The 17,657-nt window shown below is 43.3% G+C and overlaps 1 protein-coding gene across 1 annotated transcript; it reads right to left on the reverse strand.

Moving 5' to 3' along the window:
• UBE2A (ubiquitin conjugating enzyme E2 A) lies at nt 1–8,552 on the reverse strand. The gene is made up of 6 exons (XM_045068269.1): nt 8,301–8,552; nt 8,062–8,142; nt 7,605–7,630; nt 1,807–1,896; nt 528–616; nt 1–243 (listed from the first exon to the last, which is right to left on the reverse strand). The coding sequence occupies exons 1-6, from the start codon at nt 8,342–8,344 to the stop codon at nt 115–117; spliced, it is 459 nt and encodes a 152-aa protein (XP_044924204.1). The 5' UTR covers nt 8,345–8,552; the 3' UTR covers nt 1–114.
• Between the last annotated feature and the right edge of the window lie 9,105 nt (nt 8,553–17,657).

Genomic DNA, 17,657 nt, shown 5'->3' on the forward strand with positions numbered 1-17,657 from the left:
GACAGCTATTTTGCTTTTAATAAAGTAATGTAATGACACTGAGGAATAGGAAGGTGACAAACACATCAATATATATTTTTCTTATGACCAGCCTCTTCTTTTGCTGCACCCGGGTCAACAGTCACGCCAGCTCTGTTCTACTATTGCAGAAACACGTTTCTCATATTCCCGCTTGTTCTCCTGGTACAGCTGAGCAGCCTGGCTGTTTGCTGGACTGTTGGGATTGGGCTCATCCAATAGGGACTATAGAGACAATTTGTAAAAGGTCAGTTCCTCAATGCAAAAAAAATTTAGATATATATATCTATATCATTCAACTGAATTGTCCTCAGTAACAACTAAAAGTTGATCTCTTAGCATACTAATCAAAGTAACATTAATCTGCTAGTAGCTAGGCAAATACATGTTTTCTGGGGGCAAGGGTCTTAATGACCTGCCCTTCACCTTAAGTTAGGACTTTCAGAAACAATTCAAGTACTAATAAAACATCTCAAAGGCCACAGTTAGTCACATCAAGGAAAATTCACCTGTATGGATGTTAAAATGGAAGACACATCATAAGTTGGACTCCAGCGGTTCTGAAGTATGTCCAGACATATACTACCATCTGCATAGACTGAGAGCACAGCGGAGGTATGTTAAATGTAGTAAAACCATTCCCATTTTTAACAACACAGTCAAAACAAACATAGTCAAGAATACTTTGTGAGGTTTAAAAAGATTCCCAAACTGCTTCTCAGTTATCTTCCTAAGAAGTGTCCTAATAATTTCTAGTGAAATAATCAAAGAATGTCAACTATTTAATTGATATAAAACTAGAAGCTATTTAGTGTTCTTTCTTCTGAAAAGACTGCCCTATTAACCAGGAAATCATACACGTTTTCCAACAGGGTCCCCAGCCATCCAGACAAGTGAGAAATTTATTCCACGAAATTTGCAAACTCTGTTATCTGAAATAACAAAAGATAGCTCAGAGTTCACAAGGTCTCATTTCGGCATGAAGATAAAAATATCTGATATCCCAGAAAATACTTTATTAACCTGAATAAAAAAGCAAGCTGTTCTAGGCTTACTACTAGCCAAAAAAGCAGAATGTACATCAGAATCACCCATGCTGCTTTTCCAAAACACCGGAGCCCTCAGCCACAGAATCTCCTATTGAGTAGGTCTGGAGCAGGGCCAAGGAATCTCTATTTTTAAAGTGTTCCACAGCAATTTTGATCCGCATCTAAAGTTGAAAACTATTGTTTTGAATAAACAGTTCTAGATGTCGTGAAAATAGTCACAACGCAAGACTACCCCAATCCAACATCAAAAGGGAACATCAAGAGCGTCCTCATTTTGGGGTAATAAGTAAATGATAAAGATCATCAAAACCAGGAGGCTCACAGACCCCAAGCCAAGGCAGAGTACCTTCACTGCTCCTGTTCTAGGACTAGAGATCAGGACCGCAATGGACCATCATGAACAAGCAGTTTTCAGGAAACGGCAAGAGGCCTAAAGACACACTCAGGTACTAGGGACAAACACCTAAAAAACGTGGAGCACCACCCATAATTAACCATGTAGTTTAAAACAGTGCATTAACAGGGCACCTGGGTGGTTCAGTGAGTTAAAGCCTCTGCCTTCGACTCAGGTAGTGATCCCAGGGTCCTGGGATCAAGCCCCGAGTCAGGCTCTCTGCTCAGAGTGGAGCCTGCTTCCTCCTCTCTCTCTGCCTGCCTCTCTGCCTACTTGTGGTCTCTGTCTGTCAAATAAATAAATAAAATATTAAAAAAAAAACAGTGCATTAAAAGTGATACTTGCCATTTGGATGAAACATCTTAGAAACAAATCTAACCGTAGGTGGCTTATTTGGATATTCTTCGGTGAATTCTATTGTAAGCTTAAATGTTCCTGTAGTTAGGAAGAAAGGTTTAAGAAACAGATTTATTGCTTTGTTCAGTAGTACTTTCTTTTTAATGCTACATTACATTTTTTCCAGTACTAAATGAAATAATGCAGATATAGGGTAGGGAGGAAAGAAAGGCCAGGTAAGAGACAAGGTAAGATCTCTGGGAACTGCTCTAAAAATAGACAGATAGTGTAAGAACCACCACCCAAAGGGAATTTGTTTTTTTGTTTTGCCATCATTCACCCCCAAACGTAAAAATACAGTCATTTTAAACTCAAAAGTACTGCCTACAGGATAACTTTAGCAACTGACCATTTTGAAGATATCCTTAAAATCGCAAGAAACTATAGAGCCTAAATTTGGCGCTCTTGCCTCAGAAGACTGAGACTTCAAAGGCCTATTTTAACCAGCCACCATCTTAAACTCTCCAGTGATTCTGACATGGGCTAGAGAGAACGAGAGTACACAGGTTCCAAAATCAATGCTAGAAATACAAGTCGATAACCAAATTATCTTTAAAAATGGAAGAGAATAACTATAAAAGCGTTCACTGGCTTTTTTTCATATAATAGCAACTCTATAATGAAAACATAATTGAATGTAAGCCAGAAAAAACCGTTAGTCTCTCTCAAAAATCCTTAAGTATGACTCACAAGGTACTTCACTATAAAATGAACTCAATTATTCACACTAATGGAGGGAATTAATGGCAGAAATAATTTCAAAATCACATTAGATTGCATTCATGTCTCCAGCAAATTTATCTTTCTCATGATGTTTGTTTAGGCTACTATTGAAATGAATTCATTTTCTCTGAATATGTGTCACCTCAGGTAGCAGGAGGCTCTGACGCATACTAGGTTATAGACTTATTTATAAGGAATGAACAAAGTGGATCTCATTCAAGAATTGCAGGATGCCCTGATTTAGGGAGACTGTTTCCTTCAAAATATTTTTAAAATTGGGTTTAACAAATCCAAGAAAACAATTGGGCAATTGTTTTTTCCTGACTGAAATCTCTTCAGGTAAACTTAAGGAATCACTGTCTGGTATAAGGTAATGAATGTTCCACTGTATTACTCTGGTCCGTTTATAAATTTATTCTAATACTATAGACCACACTTCAAGTCGAGTATACTTTGTTAGTGGTTCCTTCAGAGTAGGCATTTTCCTCCTTCCACCAATAGGTTTATCACCACAAAAGATAAAAAGACTACACTCAGTTGCTAGATCCCTTACATAACAATGCCAAAGTTTGTCTCCTACCAGTAAACTCACAGGAAACAATCTGCTAACAGAGTTGTCCCAAGTATGATGAATGTTCCAAAGTTTCAGAATAATTTAGAGTACAACACAGAGACATATTCCCCAAACTACTGTTACTCCTTAAACTGTGTGAAAGCCAGATCTGAAGATATTGTATATTAACACTAAGGGCAAAAAGTGAAATATTTTGGAATGGAGAAACATACTGTAGTCTATGAGAACCTACTTTACCTTATTACCACCTGGTCATAAATCTTCCTACTTTTGAGGAAGAGACATTGCTTCTTCCTTTTCAGTACCACTGATATTATAATACGCAGGAAAAAGTGCGAATGAGTGTTAACTCTGAGCTTCCTTATGCATCTCAAGTATAAACACATTTGGCTCAATGTTGAAATCTGATTAAATTATAGGTAAGAGATTTCTCATCGTGGAATTGCTCTAAAAGTGGGCAGATTTAACAGCACACAGGTACTAGGTCCCAGGTACTTTAAATTAAGACCATCATTATATATGATGTCCAAGAGCGGTAAAGCAACACAAGACAGGCCTAAGTGGAAATGGTAGAGCATATCAGGGAAGAGCGCAGCCTTGCAGTCAGACCTAGTTATGAGACCTTGAGGAAGCCACCTGACCTGACTAAACCTCAAGTTCCTCATCTGTAAAATGGGGTTAGTGATAATACCTACCACATTACATTGTGAGGTTTAAATGATTGACATGTGCACAGTGACACAAAGTAAGCATTCTACAAGGTGTCGCTGGGTGGCCCAGTCGCTGGGCGTCTGCCTTTGGCTCAGGTCATGATCCCAGGGTCCCGGGATTGAGCCCCACATCGGGATCCCTGCTCGGCGGGAAGCCTGCTTCTTCCTCTCCCACTGCTCCTGCCTGCGTTCCCTCTCTGTGTCTCTTTTTGTCAAATAAATAAAATCTTTAAAAAAAATAAGTGTTCCATAAATATGGTAGCTATAATAATTCCAACATTTCACATCCCTAGACCCAACCGAAGGAGGCAAAGACCAAACATCCCAATTTGACTATCAGTACGAAATATACAATTAATCAGTTTAAATATTAAATATTACTTTCTTTCTGACCTACATGAAATGCTCAAAGCTGAATTCAAGTGGAGTATGTAGGCTGGTGGCTCTCGAAACCCTTGACTTGAACTTTCTGCCTAATACTTGCCCAGAAGTTTAACACTAGCTACACCAAATAAGTTAATCAAGTCTTTTCAAACAGCTCGCTTACTATCTTGAGAAGCGAAACAACCTGCTTATGTCTACCTGAATATAAATTAGGAACTTACCCCAAATCTTATTGCAAATACGTACTTATGAGACTGACGTGCTGCCTACTGCGCTAAAGAGGCAGGTGCAAATACGTATTTAAAAGGGGACAGTTCACACTTTCAGCCACAATTATACTACTGGAACCTTTTTAATACAAGCCTCAATGCAATTTCTGAGATCCAAAACAAACATTAAGGAAATTTAAAGTCCTAGAATATTATGCAATTGAGAGTAGTGCTTATCCTCTCGATATTTAGAAGGTTAGGCTTTAAAATAACGGAAGACGTAAGCCTCGCCATTGTACACACAACCAGTACTGCTTTTGTTCATCTTCCTGACGAGGCCAAAACATCATAAGGGAAGTATCAATTAATCCATCTAAACAGGGGACTGGGAAAAGTACACGTGTTCAATGGCAATGGTATGGCGACAGGGAGCGATATGGTTGGATCAGAGAGTATATGTTCTGCTAAAGACATTCACAAATTCAAATTTTTGAAAATATTGTGTCAGCCAAAGAAAACACCTGTGTGTTTTCTGCCATTTGGCCACCAGCTTGTGACCCCGGAGGAGAAAACAAAGTATGTGCACCTAAACAAAATTTCTTTGATGAATGGAAATTCTGATTTTTTAGATAATAACCCAAATACTCTTCATAGAATGTATTTACCTTAAGAACACCCCCAGTGGTTTCTAAGTAATTTTTAACACACTTAAAACCAAACTCCCACAAAAAGCAAATACTAGTATCGTACTGTGTGTATTGACAATTTTTAGATGATGTGATGGAGAATATTTTATTCCATAGTCTTTGTATTCAGCATACATGCCAAGATATTTTGATGAGGAAGCATTGCCCCCCAGTGTTTTGTGTGGTAGTGTAAGTTCTTGAGAACATTTTCCTCTTACTTTATGTGTGTAAAATTAAATCAAAATACCCTCAAGAGTTCCTTTTCTCAAGTCTTTCTCTTTAACTGGGGCCTGGCTGTTCCAGAAATGTCCATCACAAATGATTTACAAAGCAACAGCAAAAGTAGTTTTGGGGCTGTTGATTGAGGTGATACATTGGAAATAGCAAAATCAATTATGCCACTTGTTCCTAGTCAGTCTTTTCTAGTAAATTCCCTAACTGTAAATAAAGGGTATTAAAAAATGGTCAAAATTTTTTGGGGAGCCACAGCCTATGTTCTAGACACCTGAGGAAGCATCCACAGACAGCAGACCGTTCAAGAGAATGAATCAGAGAAGGGTATTGTCATTTAGCTTGAGTAGTTCCTTTCAGCAATGCCGGTATGAAGACACACATCATCAAAAATAGAACCAGTGATGTCAACGGGGAAGATCCAGGTAGATAATGGATTCCTTAAGTACCTTCTCAATTCATACCACTTAAAATGAGTGAAGCACCCTTGAAATATTTAAGTAGCCAATCCTCCAGCAAAGCAATGCAGTCTTAATAAAGCTGTGCCCGGCATAAAGCTGTCCAAGTGAAGTCAGGAGGAAAAGAAGAAGCCAATGAAAATAAAGCCTGCCAGAGCTAAAGCAAATACACAGTTAATCTGCACACAATGCTTCGGTATAAAGAACTAGCACCAATCTAGGAGAGGGAAATGAAGTTGAGCTAGCTCTTGCCACGGATCAGTTCAAATGATTTACTGCACCAAAGTGGTATGCCTTTAGCATCACTCCCTGCTGCCGTTTCTTTTTATTGCAGCACTGAAGAGCAGTGACATTTACCCAGGGGGTGGAGACAGGGAGGAAACTGAAAGTATTCAGGTGACTGTCCACAGTCTCCTAGGGAAATCTGAGTATTTGAGACAAATTGGAGAGCTGGATGACACTGCCCTCCCACATCGCATCTTGCAGACCGGTAACAGCAGAAAGCAATCCAACTCGGCAATACAGGTATATACTTAGTACTTTGCAAAAGTGTTTTCATTCCCCGCTCCAGACAGAGTTCTATGTATGTGTGTATTTGTGTGTGTGCAGGTGTGTGCATGTGTGTGTGTGTGTGTGTCAAACACTGAGTAAAGAAAGATGGTCATTGAAAAAAGTAAAGATGCTTTTCTTTTTCAAATACCTCAAATATTAAAGATGTCGATCAGAAGTTCAAATACTTTTAATTGTGTTTTAAATGTATTAAGCATTCCAAAAACAACTATACACACATGCACACAACTGAACGCACATAAAACTATATCAATGTCAATTTCCTGGTTGTGATATTGTAGTACAGTCATTCAAGATGTTACCAAAGGGGTGGGGGAATGGGTGAAAGGTATACAAGGTGTCTCTGTATTATTATTATTAATTATAACCACATACGAATCTGTAATTGTCTCAAAATAGAAAGTTTAAAAAAAAACTGAAAAAGCAAGTAACGTGTTTTTAAAAGTCAAACTTAAATCCATTAAAAATCCTGTACCTATAGGTACACATACTACCTTCAAGTAGGCTGGAACCTGTCAAGACAGTACATTAAGGTTCTCCTTAATTCTGAAACTGCTTTGAGAATACTGACCATAAAGTCTTGATAAAAGCACACTGAAAACTCATTTAAAAATAAGAAACAAAGTTATAGTCAAGCTGGCCATTAAAGGTGCCATTAAAGACCATCTTAGAACCATGAGGCTGATAGGCATTCAACACCAGATTGTAGAAACCAGATAGTTCTATGTAAGGGACTCTCTCGCACCCATCCAACTACTAACAGATACACGTTAAGCACCTGCTGAACACAGTTACTGCCCCTGCGGTAGAATTCTGAACCAGGTGGTCTCTAGGGTCTCTGAGTCTATCAGAAAGTGTCTGGGTTGATACTAAGTCAGTAACTTGACAGGGTGCTGAACCCAGCAGGAACACAGCCCAAACCTCAAGAACCCTTAACATCAGTGTTATGATGCTCCTTGTAAAAAGTGATCACCTTACCCCATTTTCTCTTTTTTAAAGAAGCAAGCAAGAAAAAGGGTGCAGTTCTAGTCAAGCAGACAATGGCCAGAACCACCTGCCACATATGGGAGTCCACTGAAGCCTGTAGCAGGCAGAGGCTAGGGAGAAGCGGATTCTTAAGTAGGAGGCACTTCCAGGATGACTGGGAACCCTCTCCCCCAGATGCTCAGGCTCCTGAAAGGTGGGTAAAGAAACTCTCTTACCATCCTCAAACGGGGTCCCTTCAGGCCTGCAACACACACAGAAAGAGAGAGAGACAGTCAGTTCCCGCTTCAGGGGCTCCCCTCTCCCTTAAGGGGTTCACCTTAAGACACATGGCTATTCCCAGCTCTGCCAACTCTACCTCTGCTAAACCACCGCTTCCTGGGTCCGAGAGCCAGTACACATGGGTGTCTGGGGCTCCGAACGCCGGCGCAGGCCGCCGCGCCTAACCGACACCACTCCCCGCTCCGCCCCCCTCAGAACCCCAAACGGTTCCCCTGGCAGCGGGAACCGAGCTAATCGAGGCACAGGCTCCGGGGAGGCGCCTAGGCCCAGGCGGACCCAAACATTCCCCCTTTGCCTTTCCGTCCCCGCCGGGGGGCCGGTCCCCGACGGCAGGCCCGGCCGGCTCTAGTACCCCCCCCCACCTCCCGGCACCTCCCCGTAACGCAGACTCACCCGAAAATGACCGCGTTCCAAACCATTATGTTGTTCTCGGACGGAGCCCCGCTGACTCCCGCCGGAGGATCCTCCTGCAACCTTCAGGGGAACAGACAGGGGCCCCGCGGTCCGGCACCCGCGTCCGCTCCGGGCCGCCCCCCCGCCGCCCCCGGCCCGCCCCGGGACCCGCCCTGCGCCCCGCCTGGCAGCTCCCCCCTCCCCGCCCGCCCCGGCCTCGGCGGTCCCCGTCGCTTTACCTCTTGAAGTCCCTCATGAGGCGCCGCCGAGCCGGGGTGGACATATCTCTAGCGGGGTCAGGGGTGGGGCATACACCGAGGTCTCGGGTCCCGGCGGACGCTGAAGAGGCCGAGGAGGCTGAAGGAGCTGAAGCGGACGCCGAGGGAGCGCCCAGAAGAACGGCACTGCCCCTCCGAAGTCGAGGGTCGGTCTGGCGCCGACTAAGCACCACCCCGGAGTAGACGGGGGCTGAACCAACCTGGAAAGAGAGGGGGGAGTGGAACGCCGAACGCCGTACGCCGGACAGGCTGTACCAAGACAGGGCGGGGGGGGGGCGGCCGGGAAAGTTGCTTAGGTCATTAAACCCCAGCGGGAGGCGGGGAGCGCCCGGCCCGTGCGGGACTGAGAGGCACGCGGCCCACCGGGCGGAAGCCTGTAATTCACTAGGAATTAGTGCGGGAATGGGGTCCGTCTCCACCTGCCCAGGCTAAGACGAACCCTGGGAGGCTTCTTCCTATTTTCTTTTTCTATCCTTTTTTTTTTTTTTTTTTTTTTTTTTTGGAAATCAGATCACTTATGACAGTGCGCACTGTGGCTGGGGACGACGGGCGACGGTACGGGGTGGCGGGGGTGAGGGAGAAGAGGATGGGAGTCCCTAAGTAGATGGGAGGAGGAGACAGTGGGTGGAGGCACATCTAGTTCTCGGGAAGCGGGAACTCTAGGGACCCGGGAGGCTAGGGAGGAGAGTGTGTGACTGGTTCAAATCACTGAAAATCAAAAGAATAAATCGGCCTTGGCTACGACAAGAAGCTTGTGGGTCCCTCGTCTGTGAGATGAGCGTGCGGGATTCTGGTCCCAATGTTAGGCCAGTGATCACCCCCAAGCAGGATAAAATGGTGGTGTGTGTCCTGGGGGAGGGAATGAGATCTTAAGGCAAGCACAATGAGGTTTTAGCTCTGGGCACTCACAATTTGGCTCTGGAACCACATTTCCCCTTGGCAGTTCAACAAGCCAAGCGGCTACTATATATTCGGAAGAGTCCAAGGTATGAGAATATCCGAGAGAATATCCGACTGCGGAGAATTGGGAGGGCAGAGAGTCTGAAGCAAAAGTAATGGTAAGATGCACGGGAAAAAGCAGCAGGTTGCAGAGAAGAGTCACAGTTAGTATGTGGACCTGCAAAAGCAATAATAGTTTAAAAGAATAATTTGTAAAGGTCAACCCCAAATAACTTAGAAGGTAAAACAAAACAAAACACTCATTTTAAGAATTTATGAAAATATGAGAAAGGTAAGTTTGGGTTAAGTCATAGAGACTTGGAACGTCAAGCTAACGATTTATTTGGAAGGTGGTGCATAGTTAGAGCCCTGCGAGTCAGAGATGGGTCCCAGGAGAGCAGCTAGGAGACACTTGGAGTAGTCTAGGTGAGAAACATTGAACTAGGCAGTGACAACAAAAATGGAGAGGGTGGGATGAATGGGGAGGACTTGGCAACAGATTGAACTTGGAGGCAAGAGAGAGGAAGGAGTCAACAATGGCTGGAGTTCTCAGCCCGAGATAATGAGGGCTTTGAAGGTGCCATGAACAGAACTCCGGAACAGAGTGGAGAAAGGGGTGCTTTGGGGATAGGAAGTTTGGGAGCTTACTGAGTGCGCGGGACTGCTGAGACATCCGAGCAAAGATGTCCATAAGATATCAGATTTGCTTAAATTTGTTCCTAAGGTGGGAGGCAGGAGACACTTGACAATGGGGGTGATTCTAGCCGCTGCTTAATAGCAGGTACGTTCATGGGCAAGGATTTTGGCTCCCATTGACTCCAACATATCAGGGGTTAAGGCAAGTCTCCCTGATAGCATCACATTGTCACTGTAGTGGGCAGGGGTACAAAAATAAGTTTAAAATCTCCTTTTCCTTTCATTCAGTAACTGGCAGTCTGCTAATACACACATGCAATCTACAAAAGCAAGTGCCTTTGTTTTCCATTGCTGCTTAAGGAACGACCACAAGCTGTAGGCCAGGTTCAGTGCCTTGCAGTTCTAAGGACTGAACCACCTCCCCCATCCCCCCGCCATTTGTTCACTGGCTGCCGGCCAGGGGCCATTCTCAGGTCCTAGAGGTCATCCACATTCCTTGCCACATGGCTTGCTTCACTTTTAAGCCAGCAACAGAGAACTTCTCCCCCATGAAATCCTCCTCACACTTGAAATCTTTCTTCAGGAAGACCCCAGTTCACTTTAAGGGCTTATCTGATGAGGTCAGGCCCACCCTGGGTAACACCCCCCCCCCATCATGGGATCTGGGCCCTTAATCACATCTACAAAACTCTCTCACAGCAGAACCTAGATGAGTGTTTGATTGAAAAATTGGGAGAAGGTGTGTGTACATCCATGGCCAGGGATCTTCAGCTTCTTCCTCCCTCCCTCTCCTTTCTTGCAGCGGCAAGAAATGTAGCAGAGGCGCGTGAATCTATAAAGGCCGAGGGGCTGCACAGCAGAGGAAACCCTCTGTCTGGTAGGGGTTAGAACAAGCTTCCTGGACTGAGTCTGTTTCAGTTTTGTTTTAACAGAAGTGACGGCAGGGAGAGACATCCCCAGGAGAGAAGTCAAGCAGTTTCTACAAGGGCCACAGTGTGAAGGAGCATGTGCTAATGGGGGATGATGAGACCCCTCCTTGGAAAAGTGAGGGGGACAGAAGCTGGTTAGATGCCCTCAAACGCAAGGATGAGGGCTTAGGCTCGAAAAGCAGCTTTTGGAGGTTTTCCAGGTCTAGCTCACATAGGGGCTGAGAAGCTGCATCTACCATCCTGGAGAGCCGGGAAGGGGCTGAGATGGGAAGCTCCTGCCGCTGGACAAATGTGTCCGAGATTCACTGAAAGCCAGAGATGTAGCTGAGTTTGTGGTGGGTTTGTTGATTTTCTGAAATTCCTTTGCCCTAGCTCATGAGTCGTTCTCTGACTGTCTAATCCAGAAACCTCGGGGACACGAACCACAGCAGTTTGGAAGCCCCGTGGCACCAGGGGATGGGGAGGGCATGCCCTTGACTGCACAGTGGAGTCACACGGCAGAAACACTGTGCCGCCACATTCCTCACCAGAAGCAGTGTTGTCACAGCGAGCAGCAAGACAGAAGATTGTCCTCTAGCAGATGATTATCAGGCTAGAACATGCTAACTATAGCATAGTCTGCCAAGCATTCTTTCCATCCCCTTTTCACCTTGACGTCTTGGAGAAATACCCTGCACCCAGCCAAGCACTATGCCCCTCCCCCAAAGCAGGGGTCCAGAATAGAAGCCCTTTTCAGTGAAAAGAAAAGCGTATTAGCAATGCAGCTGCCGGAGAGATAAAAAGTTCCAAACCATCCCCAGGGAAGGACTTTAGAATTTTCCTAAAAGGGAGGACCATAGCATCGGGGAATAATCCATGACTAGGGGAGTGGGATTTCATTCATGAGGCTTTCAAAATGCAGACTGGATTGTGATTTTCCGGAACTATTTTGGGTTGGGGAGAGAGAGAGAGACTGAATAAACTATCATTTCCTGCCTTATGAGGCTGTGAGTTTGTATTTCTGTTAGCCAGAGAAGGCAAGGAATTTTATTTTCCTATGGTTCCTGTTTCTACCAGTAACAGTACAAATGCCAACCGAGAAATAACAGAGTATAAAACCTCAAGGTCTTTCTTGACTCCAGTAGCCTCAGAAGACAAGCCAAGAGAATTGCTCATAGGAAACAACAGTTGTCACAATGTGTATTCTTGGCGGAAACAGTAGTGGTGTGTTTTGCATCTATAAACTCTAGGCTATAGGGAGAGAAAGAGGGAGAAAAGGTGTAGTGAAGTTTAGGTAAGTGGGGGGACATTAGGGCCGTGAACATAGACACTACCTGCTAAGTTGCAGAATCAAGAACAAACATGTGGCAGGTGGGCTGAAACACGCAGGCGCACCTTCCCCAGGATCTTCTGGTCCTCATCTCTGGAATTTGTGCATATATTGCTTTAAACGGCAAAAGGGACTTCACTGATGTAGTTAAATAAAGAATCTCGAGATGGGGAGATTATCCAGGATAAAACCAGTGGGCCTGATGTAATCACATGAGTCCTTAGGAGAGGGAAGAAAGTCTGAATTCAGAGAGAACTTCATGTGACCATGAAAACAGAGATTGGAGCGATACTGCCACCAGCCAAGGAGCCAAGGGATGCTGGTAGCTTCTAGATGCTGCATGGGGGGCAAAATGGGTTTTCCCCTGGAGCTTCTAGGAGCAACCAGCCCTGCTGACATCCTGACTTTAAAACAGCAAGATTGATTTGGGACTTCTGATCTCCAGAACTGTAAGATAATCAATTTGGGTTTTCCTAAGCCACTAAGACTGTGGTAGCACATTACAACAGCAACAGAAAATGAATACACATGGTTTCAACCCCGGGTATAGGAATTCAATCAAACTGGCCGTAGCCACCAGCAAAGCACAGCCAAATCCAGCCTGTCATCTTTTCTCCCAGGGCTTGCAAGCCCAAGTGGTTTTCTATATTTTTAAAAGGTTGCAAAAGTCAAAAGAAGAACATTTTATAATATTTCATGTGTGAGGGTAATGTGAGGATAATATGAAATTCAGATTTTCAACATCCCTGAATAAAGTTTCACTGGGACACAGCCACGCTATTTCTTTTTTTTTTTTTTAAGATTTTATTTATTTATTTGACACAGAGAGAGAGAGATCACAAGTAGGCAGAGCAGCAGGCAGAGAGCGGGGTGGGGGGTGGAAACAGGCTCCTCGCTGAGCAGAGAGCCCGATGCGGGGCTCCATCCTAGGACCCTGAGACTACGACCTGAGCTGAAGGCAGAGGCTTAACCCACTGAGCCACCCAGGTGCCCCAGCCATGCTATTTCTTTTCTAAGATTTTATTTGACAGAGACAGCGAGAGAGGGAACACGAGCGATGGGAACTGGAGAGGGAAAAGCAGGCTCCCTGCCGGATTCGATCCCACAATCTGGGGATCATGACCTGAGCTGAAGGCAGAAGCTCATCAACCGAGTCACCCAGGTGCCTGCAGCCATGTTATTTCAAGCCTGTATTGTCTATGGCTGCTCTTGTGCTCCCGGAGCAGAGTCGAGGAGCTGTGACAGAGACTGTATGTGGCGTCATGATGTGGTTCTAACTCGTCAGCATGTTGAATGCCATGTGTATCACCAGATTATGGCATTTCAGGTTTTTTTTTTAAATTACACGTGCATACCCATGGTGTCAGAAAAAGAAAACAAAAAGGGTTTTGAATGTCATGCTTTTAAGGCACAGTGGAATGTAGATTACCTGGTTATCACATTAGATGTCAAAGCCCAATGTTTATTACACAATGACCCTGTAGTGTTGCTAAAAGAATCCAGTACACAACAACATTACCAAAAATAAGTGCTCATTGAGATGTTCCTGACTCCCAGGAAAGCAGTGGTTAGAAAAACTAGAAAGTTTTAAATGGAATATTTTATCATAGCAAAAATCCTTCACAAAAATAAAAATATGAAAATGAGGCTGCAGCCACAGTAATTTTCTGAGTGGTTCATTTGTTAGGCAAGCAAGGAAAGCCATCTACTGATGATGAGTTAATTAAATCGTGTTTGATTGCCGAAGCCAAAGAAATGAGTTCAGGGAAAATAAACTTTTCAAAGGCTATTAACCTTATGGCAAGAATAGTGGCTCAAAGAGCTGAGAACGTTGGAAGTAACACCAACAGTCATTTAAAAAAAAAAGAAAGAAAGAAAGAAAGAAAGAAAGAAAGAAGAAAGAAAGAAAGAAAGAAAGAAAGAAAGAAAGAAAACAGAGCCAGGGCATCCGGTGGCACAGTCGATAGAGCAACTTGACTCTCGGTTTTAGCTCAGACCTTGATTTCAGAGTTGTGAGATCGAGCCCCGAGTCTGGCGCCATACTCAGCACAGTCTGCTTAAGTTTCTCTCTGCCCCTCCCCTCTTTCTCAAATAAATAAATAAATATATCTTAAAAAAAAAAACACAGGGAAAATGATTTCAAGTGATTTTTGTTGGCTCTCAATGAGGTGACAGTTGTTACCAATACTGCTCAGTTGTATTTTACTCAAAGAGCCGATGCTGAGTTTAAAGTGATGAGAGAATTGGTCTGTGTCGAATAACTCAGACTTTATTTATTCGGGGCCCCTGGGTGGCTGAGTCTGTTAAGCCTCTGACTTTGGCTCAGGCCATGATCTCAGAGTCCTGGGATCGAGCCCCATGTCTGGCTCCCTGCTCAGCGGGAAGTCTGCTTCTCCCTCTCCTTCTGCTCCTCCTCCTGCTCATTCTTTCTCTCTCTCAAATACATAAATCTTTTTTTAAGATTATTTATTTATTTATTTATTTATTTGACAGAGAGAGATCACAAGTAGGCAGAGGCAGGCAGAGAGAGAGGGGGAAGCAGGCTCCCTGCTGAGCAGAGAGCCCGATGCGGAACTCGATCCCAGGACCCTGAGATCATGACCTGAGCCGAAGGCAGCGGCTTAACCCACTGAGCCACCCAGGCGCCCTATCTTGTGTATTTCAAACATTAGTGTCAACACATCATTTGCCCATGGACTAACCCCACTTGTCAGTTACACGAATTTTTGTCAGAAATAGAAGCTGAAGATTCTGACTTGCCCAACCAACAGCAGTTCAATAGCTTGGCAGTGCCAAAGTTTTTCAAGTTAAAAAAATTTTTTTTGTGGGGGCGCTTAGGGCTGAGGTTGAAAATTTTCTGAATGAGGAGAACCACTTGCAACCACTGTTATTGAACGCTGGATGGTTTTTTAAATTAACTTTTGCTGTAGACAAATTGTTACTTAATTCATTTGAAAGAAAATTACAAGGCAAAACACTGCTTATATGTGAAAGTTACATTTCAGTAAAGTCATTTCAAAGACAACTAACATTGTCTCAATTGCAAGTAATGTCATTACTTTAATCTCTTCCTGTGCTCTCAAAAATGAAAACAAAAATCAAGATTTGCATTTCCACACCAGTTTGCAATGAATATCTTTTCTGAGCTCAAATTACAATTCCAGCGGTGTTTTGCAAAACTTGATGCAAAGTGCAAAGGAAATTTCTATATTTAAAGATTTTATTTATTTATTTGACAGAGAGAAATCACAAGTAGATGGAGAGGCAGGCAGAGAGACAGAGAGGGAAGCAGGCTCTCCGATGAGCAGAGAGCCCGATGCGGGACTCGATCCCAGGACTCTGAGATCATGACCTGAGCCGAAGGCAGCAGCTTAACCCACTGAGCCACCCAGGCGCCCCGGAAATTTCTATATTTAAAAAGTCAATTTCACTGGGGGTGCCTAGGTGGCTCAGTCGGTTAAATTGCTGCCTTCAGCTTAGGTCATGATCCCAGAGTCCTGGGATTGAGCCCCCATATAGGGCTCCCTGCTTGGCAGAGAGTGTGCTTCTCCCTCTCCTGTTCCCAATCCCCCTGCTAGTGCGCTCGCTCTCTCTCTCTCTCTGTCAAATAAATGAATGAAATCTTTTAAAAAATCAACTTCAGGGACACTTGGGTGGTTCAGCCAGTTAAATGGCTGCTTTTGGCACATATCATGATCCTAAGGTCCTGGGATTGAGTTGTGCATCGGGTTCCTTGCTCAGTGGGGGGCCTGCTTCTCCCTCTACCTGCCACTCGCTTTGCTTGCGGGCCTTCTAGCTCTCTGATTTAAAAAAAAAAAAATCATTTTCACTGTGCATTTTAGGAGCTTCCACCTAAATTTCAATTAGAAGTGATTATTCTGTATGCAATGACATCCTAAAAGGCAAATATCAAGAGAAGAATCTAATTGAATTTCATAAATGCCTTCTAAAAGATGAATATGCTCAATTAAAATCAGGTATTTGGTATCAGTATTTGGCAGTACTTATGTGTGTTAAAACTTTTTTCAAAGATGAGATATGTAAAATATCATTATAGATAAGTATTAACAGATGAATATTTGCAACTGATTTATTTTATTAAGATCTTTATTAATGGGTTGTGGTGGCATAGTCAATTAAGCATCTGACTCTTGGTTTCGATTCAAGTCGTGATATCAGGGTCATGACATCAAGTCCTGTGTTGGGTTCCACGCTCAGCACAGTCTGCTTAAGACTCTCCTTCTGGGGGTTAAGCCTCTGCCTTCTGCTCAGGTCATGATCTCAGAGTCCTGGGATCAAGCCCCACATTGGGCTCTCCTCAGCGGGGAGTCTCTCTGTCTGTCTCTCTCTCACTGCCTGCCTCTCTGCCTACTTGTGATCTCTGTCAAATAAAATCTTTTGAAAAAATCCACTATTTTGGTGTCTTCATTTGGATTTTTGAAGTTAGCCAATGTAAACTGTCTCAGTATCCTTGTTCTAGATTGCTCCAGACTCTTGTCCTCCACAAAGAACATACTGGAAGAGTTTCAGTATCTTCAGTTTCAGTATCTTCCAAAGAAGATACATAAATAACCGATCAGCACATGAAAAGGTACTCAACATTAGCCACTAGGGAAAGGAAAATCAAAACCACAGTGAGATATCACTTTACACCCACAAGGATAGTTATGATCAAAAAGACGAACAAAAATAATTGCTGGTGAGATTATGAAGAAACATCATATATATATTCTGGTGGGGATATAAAATGGTAAAACTGCTTTGGAAAACACTCTTGGCAGTTCCTCAAAAGGTAAAACATAAAGTCACCATACAAACCCAGCAATTCCACTCCTAAGTATACAATGAAGGGAATTAAAAACATATGTCCTCACAAAAACTTGTACACCAATGTTCACAGTAGCATTAATCATTATATTCAAAAAGTCAGAAAAGCCCAAATGTCCATTACCTGATGAATAAATAAAATGTGGGATAGCCATACAACAGGATTTTCAGCCGTGAGAACAATTGAAGCTTTTTACGGATTCATTACTAATTTTTACCCGTTCTCACTACCACATGAATGAACCTTGAAAGCATATTGTTAAGAAGCCAGACACCAACAGCCACATGCTGTGTGATTTCATTCATATGAAATGTCCAGAAGAGGCAAATTCAGAGAGATTGAAAGTAGATTTGTGGTTGCCAGGCGCTGGGAAAAAGTGGAGAGTGACTGCTAGTTATATGGGATTTCTTTTGGAGAAGATGAAAATGTTCTGGAATTAGTGTGATGGTTGCACAACTTTGTGAATATATTAAAAACCACCGCATTACACATTTGTTTTGCATTATACATTTTTAAGGGTGAATTTTATGTCATATGAGTTATATCTAAAGTTAAAAAAGATACCTCTACTTCATTAGGTACTCTCCTGAGTATAGCCATTAAAATCAAAATCCTATTTAGAGGAACACCTAAAACTTCTATTATCCCTATAATATGTAAACGTAGTTCTTTTTTAT

This window comes from Mustela putorius, unplaced genomic scaffold, assembly GCF_011764305.1.
Source record: "Mustela putorius furo isolate JIRA1106 unplaced genomic scaffold, ASM1176430v1.1 tig00003901_pilon_pilon_pilon, whole genome shotgun sequence".
In the NCBI taxonomy this organism is placed as follows: domain Eukaryota; kingdom Metazoa; phylum Chordata; class Mammalia; order Carnivora; family Mustelidae; genus Mustela; species Mustela putorius.

Bases quoted from the DNA above. Each gene is read 5' to 3' on its own strand.
- UBE2A (XM_045068269.1), bottom strand. From the start codon at position 8,344: ATGTCCACCCCGGCTCGGCGGCGCCTCATGAGGGACTTCAAGAG. The intron at 1,897-7,604 runs GTAAGAGAGTTT...TCCTAACTACAG, and splicing joins AGGGACCCCGTTTGAGGATG to GAACATTTAAGCTTACAATA. The intron at 617-1,806 runs GCAAGTATCACT...CTGTGCTCTCAG, and splicing joins TAAGATGTTTCATCCAAATG to TCTATGCAGATGGTAGTATA.